General features: G+C 40.0%; 1 protein-coding gene across 1 annotated transcript in view; it reads right to left on the reverse strand.

Annotated features, from left to right (window-relative positions):
- The window catches only part of LOC107728096 (spondin-1-like), a 153,716-nt gene that overhangs the window by 23,061 nt on the left and 122,539 nt on the right, over positions 1-8,116 (reverse strand). The window contains exon 5 of the mRNA XM_016538173.1: positions 5,220-5,284. Coding sequence (XP_016393659.1) covers positions 5,220-5,284 — 65 coding nt within the window. The remainder of the gene's footprint in view (positions 1-5,219; positions 5,285-8,116) is intronic.

The following is an 8,116-nucleotide window of genomic DNA, read 5'->3' on the forward strand; positions in this document are numbered from 1 at the left end:
GCGTGCGTGCGTGCGTGCGTGCGTGTGTGTGTGTGTGTGTGTGTTTCTGGCGGAGGGGTGTGTGATCACTGAATGTCTTGCCATTGTGTTCTCCTCTTAAACCCGAAAGTGGGATTCCTTTTGTTGCCACCACTCTGACTGATATTATCTCATCATAATACCTCTTATCTGGTAATTACACATCTGAACTGCCCTCTCTCTCCATCACTCATTCAACAGACAGCACTAGTGCAATGGCAGAGCAGTAATTGTTCTAGCCATCAGTGAAACAGTAACTTAGTTATTTCTTATGTCCACACTGAAATTATATAATATTATATAGTTTGTCAACTTTTCTTCAAATTCCATTAACATGTACAGAGTACTGTAATTCCTTTTTTTAATCATTAATTCCCCAATTATTAGGTCTCACCCATGGAGTGCATTAATGGATAGACGGGAGGGGAGGGTCAGGGCCAAGAAAGGGGAACAGACACCCACTCCAGGGCAGTGAAGACCAAGGAGAATCCAGAGGAAGAGTAGATTGGGAGCAGCCAGAGGACTAGTGAACCACAGCAGACCCAGAAGAAAGAAGAACCAGAGTAAAGGCCAAAGCGGAGCTGGAGGCTCGGAAGACTGAGGTGGAGCCAGTGAGACTGAGGACCAAGGTGGAGCCAGGGTAATGGAAGACCTATGTGGAGCTGGAGGACTGGAGACCCAAGACAAAGCTGGATAGACTGGAGACAAGAGAACGACATACTAAGTGGAGCCAAGTGAAAGAGGGACCCTGGTGGGGATTGACAAGCCAAGGTGGAGCCAGGGGTTCAGAGAACCTTGGCTGGGTTAACAAATCCAGAGAAGTGGTTTTGCCAGACCAGAAAGCTACAATCAAGGTGGTGAAGCCAGATCCATTATGAGAAAGCTTTCATGCTGGACAGAACCAGCAAAAGGGGAAGACAAGGGTTCTGGATGAAACCAGAGAGTAGAAAGGGCCAATCAAAGTAAAAAGGGCTTAAGGGGTTGGCATTAGGCATTATGGCATTATTAGTTCCAGGGAGAATAGATTGTTATTGCTTCTTCTACGATGAACTGTGCAATGTGTGCTGGATCAGGGATAGACAAGGACTAAGAACATCTATTTGTCCTTGAAGGAATGATTGTCCAAGGTGAGTAAGCTGATTTGGATCGCTGTTAGATACATCTTTTGGATTGGTAATTTTAGTACATATTGCTGGTGTCAAAAAGACCAAAATCAAAACAAAAGGGAGACTATGGTGCATGGAAAAGCAAATACACACCATTATAACGTTAAAGTTAAACCAAGAACTGACAATGAACTACAGAACAAAATATAAACTAAGAAAATTTCAACACTAAAGTTCAAAAAGACAACACAACGTAATATATGTGACAGTAGTATTGATGTACGTTGAGTTGGGGTCCTGATCACTTTTTCTTCAGGAAGACAGTACATCATTCCTAATATAAACCCCAAGACCCCAATGTAAAGCAAACTATTTATAATGACAGTAGAGTTTTCCAAGTATTACATGGCTTTTAAGTAAATAAATAATCTTTTTGCAAAGGGTGATCTTTTTTTAATCCATCATTCAATCTAAACAGAGTCTAAAACATAATACAGTAAAGATAGAAAACCATATTTACACAAAGAGCTCCATTTTAATAATCCAAAAACTTTTTTATATGATAACATTTCTGTTTGCAGGTCTCTGTAACCCCTATTTCTCTCCATTTCAGACATATATCTATCGTTCCTTTGTATTGGCTCAATATGGCTGTCAGAGATAAAGTTAGCCCCTCTGAGATGTTCTGTTAAAAGAGTGATGCATATCGAGCTCACACAGTGGGGTGGACCACCAGGTAGGTGTTCATAGGCAGGATTATGTCACACATTTGTTGTACATGCTCACCGAATTTGATTTTGTGTATTCTGGGCATGAACTATTCACCAGCTCTCGTTTAACTGTCTCAGATGTAATGAACATTCATGCATCGGTGAATGTTGTTACGGTCTCTGGTAGTTAAAACTCATGGAGAGCAGGGAATCCCAAATAACAGTTTTTTATATAAATCCACTTGGAAACAGGAAACAACTAACATATAAATGGAAACAGGAATAATCCAAACATACATGTAACATGGACAATAACTGGCAACTGAAATGGGGAGGAACCCAGGGAATAATGGTATAATTAGCGACATACCAGGTGGGAACAATGAACTCAAGACAGGCAAAAACTAGGTCACAACAGAAACTCAAAACACTCAGACATGTAACATGTGCAGCCGATGGTCCTGGAGACCGAGGAGGAGCCGCGGCGACAAGCATCCGAGGAGGAACCTGAAATCCTGAGGGCAGAGGCTGAGCTGGTGGGACCGAGGGCAAAGGTGGAGCCGGGGGAGAAGGAGGAGCCAGCCGAAGCCGCAGGTGCAGGCAGGCCGATGACTGACCAAGGCGGAGCCGGAGGGACAAGGGAGCCCGGAGAAGCCGTATGGCCGATGGTATCCGGTGGAGCCGAGGGAGGGAGGAGCCAAGGTGGAGCCGAAATGTCGACAGGCCGAGGTGGAGCAGGGGGTGCAGAGGCTGGAGGCAGAGACAGGGGATCCACAGGGCTGGATGAAGCAGCTGGCCTGCAGACACTTAACAGAACATCATTACTAATATGGGCTGCTGAGGGGCTGGAGGACAGCAGCTGAACTGGGTCTGAGTAACTGGCTGACTGAGGAGGTGGGAGAGGCAGGCTGGGTGGAAATTCAAGGGATACTGGAGATACAGGGAGCGCAGGAGATACAGAAGTCACTGGAGATACAGGGGGCTTAGGGTTCACCTCTCCAAAAAGACAATCAGGTCCATTACAAAAATGTCCTTAAGTTCCTCATAATATCCACCAGAGGCCAGTTCGTACTCACTCATAGCGGTGGGAGTGTGGGAGGGGCAATCCTCCATGTCCCCGAGCTCCACTAACACTCCCTCAGTGCTCAGCAGTGTAGCCGGCTCACGCACATGTTACGACCTTTGCAGAGAAGCAGGCTCTGGGACGATGGTAACTTCCGACCTTGTCCTCGGTCCAAGTTCCTCCATCGCGGCGAGCTGACCTCCTTGGTCTGCGGTGGGCATGTGCGACACCTCCTTCGCGTCGTTCGCTGGTGGTGGGCTGGTCTCTGGCAGTGGCGAAGTGGGGCTGGTGGCGAAGTCATCCTCCGCAGGGCCGATGGTGAATGCAGAGTTGTTGTGTACCAGCACCCACTCTACAAAGGCGGCGAAATCCTCCTTAGGACCGCCCGCTGGAACGCGTGCCTTTGACCGCTCGTTCAGGCTGGTGTAATAGAAAACACAGAGCGAGCGGTCTGGATAGTGAGTAAGGCATGCGAGCTGTATAAAATCCAGGGCGTGAGCTTCCAGTGGGTGATCTCCCTGCTCCAGGCAGAGAAGTTTTATGGGGGTAAGGTCCATAGTAAAAATTAAACAAAACAAAAAAGAAAAATGGACAATGGACAATGGACAATAACTGGCAACTGAAATGGGGAGAACTCAGGACTTAAGAACCCAGGGACTAATGGTATAATTAACGACACACAAGGTGGGAACAATGAACTCAACAAGACAGGCAAAATCTAGGTCACAACAGAAACTCAAAACACACAGACATGTAACAAATGTATCTTTCAAGCAATTAAAACTTGTAATCAAATTATTTGATATGTTGATAAATTAACTGACATTTATTGTGGCAAACGAGTAGATGAGAAAAGACCTTACAAAAATTCAACACATTGCTTATTTCTATATCATTAACTTGCTACCATGGAGGAAAATTCCTCATTTTGGAATTATAAAATTTAGAGGCCAGGAGGCAAGCTTATGTATGCTTATTAATATGCATATACACTACCATTAAACAATTGGGGTTGTTAGATTTATTTTTTCTTTTGTAAAATTATACATACATATTTATACACTACACACACACACACACACACACACAATGTGTTTAAAATCTTTTTTGTAACAATTTCATAGTTACTGCTCACATTAAATCTATTTATTAGGGCCTTGTTGAATAATTTATTTGGAACTTTCTTAAAAAAATGAATGATAGTATATATGTTTATATGATCTGCATTTTTTTTTATTCATAGACATAAAGCCTCATTCTTTTCCATCAATCACATAATTAATAAGACTATGCTTGATGTGTACACAAATGGCTTTGAAATAACAAACAGTGCTCTTAAAATAGCGCTGCATTTCTGACATATATAATTTTAACTGACAGTCACAAGCACACACATATGCTGTATGATAGCAACTGCAAACGTCAGCATAAATTTGTGTCATTATTACTTAACAAGAAAGCAAAGTCTGTTATAAAGCCGTATACCCCTTAAGGAATATGAAATCATCCAACTCCACCCTTTAAAAGAGACACAACACACAGACACACACAAATATATGCTTTAACAAATCATGCAGCTAATTAGAGACTTTGCTTTCATTGACAACCTATCATTTTACTGTCTGCCTGTCAGTGCACTGCTAATAAACTCAACTCAAGCTTTTCAAGCTAAGGTTTCTGGAAAGTTCGAATAGCAGTACGCATTAGCTGTTATTCTAAAAATATAGCTACTGAGCAACAGACCTGCGGAGAAGATGAGAGGACAACAAAAGGAGAGAGAGAAATAAAGAAAGAACATGCATCCCATTTAGGATTTTTGGACATGAACTGCTGTTATAGTCAAATTATAACATCTGTTTTTTTTTTTATGCAGTGTGAGGAAAGACATTTATAGCTCTGGTCTTAAGCACTTCAAGCACGTCTTGCCTCATACTGAGCATTTCATGACACTCTGAGTCAATTCAAAAGCAATTTCCTGTCTACTCTCAAGTCCTAATGCACCCAAATATACACAATGAGGTGAATACAGCATTATAAATTTGAAATTCTTCATGCTTGAGTGATTCTTGGAGCATTGATCAATTTAGATCACTTAAATGTTAAATAAAGAGAAAGCAGAACACTCTAACTGTTTTTTTTTTCATGAAACACAGTTGTTACTGTCTGGGGAGAAAGAGGCAGTACTCAACTTTGTAAAGAGCTTAAGTACTCTCTATAGCAAAAAAAAAAAAAAAGGGAGAGAGATCTTGTTTTTTGATGAGATATTATTCAACAGAGAAAAGGATATAAAACCTGCACACACACTACATGACAGTTACTTACACATTAAGGGGCTGCCAGGCCGGCCATTGGGCCTTCATCTTTATGACGGTCAAGACCTCATCACCCTGTGTGATAAAACACATAAAAGTAAATAAATATAGTATAGCTCTGATTTACTACAGTGCCAAGGACTCTCCTTAGGCTCTGTAAAATCATTATATAAATGTATAATGTATTTATTTATTCGAGAATAGATCATGAGTTCATTTTTCGGTAACACTTCATTTTAAGGACCAATTCTCACTATCACCTAGCATTTAATGTATATTACTAGAATACTGGCACTTTATTAGTACTTATAATGCACATATCAATGCCTTATTCTGCATGACCATATTTTAGATCCCTACCACATACCTAAACTTAACAACTACCTTACTAACTATTTAGAAAGCAGCACATTAGGAGTTTATTGAGGCAGAAGTCGTAGTTGATAGTTAGTTAATAATGATAATTTGACCTTAAAATAAAGTATATGACCCATTTTTCTGCCAATAAAAATGACCTAATTAGCAAATTAAAAATTTGTATTTTTATTTTGAACAAAATTATTCTTTAAACAAGAAGCATTCTCTGAAAACAAGTCTTTATTTTTAACTTGATCAATTTTGCTCTTTAAGCAAATTTATCTTGCATTTTTGCAAAAATAAATAAATAAAATTAAACAACAACAACAACATTTTTTCCAGCGTTTCTCTCAACACATCCCTCCATTTGTCTTGACAGGAAGTGATAAATGAAGCTTCCCTTTCTTCCTACTGATGGAGTGATAGCATCAGAGTCTCATAAAAGCTGTATAAATATTTAATCAATGGCTTGCGGCACACGGGCCAGCAGTGTGTGTATGTGTGTATAGCTCTGTCCCACTCGAGCCATATCAGGAGTTCATGGGAAGGGCATCACTAAAGACTGTCAAGGGAATCAGGTTTACTGCTGGGGTTAAAGGCCATCATTCTTCATAATGCAGCAGTATGACACTTTGTTTCACACTTTGAGCCTATGCAGTACTGTTCCAGCTGTCTTACAGACCAGTTCTTGTCAATTCAAAAGCAGAACACAATCCTACATTAGATTTGCTAGAAGATCACTAGAAGAGTCTTAAAGTGTGAGGAAGTATTATGTTTTCTTTGGTTCGGTAACACTTTAGTATAGGGACCAATTCTCACTATTAACTAGTTGCTTATCAGCATGCCTATTATTAATGTTTATTAGTACTTCTAAAGCAAATTATTCTGCATGGCCATATTCTACATCCCTAATCATTCATGTAATTCATTTTCTGGTTGATTTCATTGCGGAGGTGCAAACATTTGAGATTATAACTTTAAAATATTTGAGGAACCTAAATGTAAAGCTACTTTACAATGATGAGGCACAAGATAAGACAAGTATTTGCAAGTCAGTGTTTGTACCTTCAGTACAGTTCTTTGTTTTCAAGCTGGGATGTGTTATAGATCAAAATAAATAGATCATGCTCTTGGACACAATAAGCAAACTAAAATACAGTACATTCTAACCACGTTGCTGGTGATCTACCATCCTGCAGACTTCAGTTCCAACCCTGCTTCAACATTAGCTGGTTCAGGTTGTTTGATTGAGTGTCAAAAAGCATCTTACATAAATTATGCTGTGGAGAAAGCTAATGAACCACAAGTATATGAGTAAAGTGCATGCCAATTACACATTGCATGTAAAAAATAAAGAGCTGCTTTCTGTTGTTTGTGAAAATTAATTATAATAAAATAACATGATTTACGATTTCAAATGTATTACTTTATCAATTAATTACAGTCCCATATTGTTAAATTAACATGGTGCAAACGATGGAGGTGTGACCATGTTACTATGACTTTGGGAAACAGTTGTACAGTACCTAGTTAGTTGCTTTCTCTAATGATGCATAATTAAAAGGCAAGTGATTTGGTTCAAAAACATTTTTTCGTATGCTGGTTGAAAGTCTATTCACATCCCGATAGCAATAACTTAGTTAAGTGATCTAAATGTATTTATATACAGAGTTCTGGCATGAAACTCTAGATGGCGCAGTCCGATAGGTCTAACTCAATCTGACCTAATGACATCATTATCACATGGCACAGCTGATTGGTTCTCTCCTGTATCGTTAGCCAATGAACTTGCTGCTCAACATTCAAATATATGATTAGTGCTTGCAGTAGTAGTTGCAGCTTGCTTCAGAACAGAGAAATCAACATCTAAGATAAGTGAATGCTCTTCTAATCCATATCGCTGTGTGTATTGCGTGGTCTTGAATTCAAAAATGAGCAACCATACTCAAGTTTAAACTAAGTGTCATGTTAGCAGTTTGCATTGTATGCAGGAGCAAATATTAAGCATATTAGCAGCAGCATTTAGCATCTGTGTTTATACAGCCGGAGCAAAACACAGTTTAGAGCATATGTAATCGCTCTGAGGACACGCCGATAGTAATGGACATGAAACAGGTTAAATGGAATAAGCATTCTTCTGTATGCATTTCAACAGGGGTTCGCCATATACATTGGCGATTATCCCAGTGTTCACGTTTGTTATTTCTAAGGTCTATGTTTTCATTGTGATAAGTGTGTGGTTGATTTCAGCTGCACGCAGTGTCAGAAGCACGCGCTTATCGCAGTCATATCAATGACAGTGTTGCGAGAAACGCTGAAGATCACTATCTACGGCTGTAGCAGTTAGTTCCGAGTGAAATGCATTATGGGTAGTGTATTTCTGAGAAATGTGCTCATGCGACGTGTGCTCTCGCTGTGCTGTGTAATTCAGAAGATGGAGAAAGAACATTTATATTCTGCTTTTATTTCAGTTCATTCAGGTCAGTGGTTTTGTTCACTGTAACTTTGACATCTTTTATCTGCACGAGAGAGTAAAATGGCATGCATCGG

This window comes from Sinocyclocheilus rhinocerous, unplaced genomic scaffold (assembly GCF_001515625.1).
Source record: "Sinocyclocheilus rhinocerous isolate Xijiao unplaced genomic scaffold, SAMN03320098_v1.1 scaffold1358, whole genome shotgun sequence".
Lineage (NCBI taxonomy): Eukaryota > Metazoa > Chordata > Actinopteri > Cypriniformes > Cyprinidae > Sinocyclocheilus > Sinocyclocheilus rhinocerous.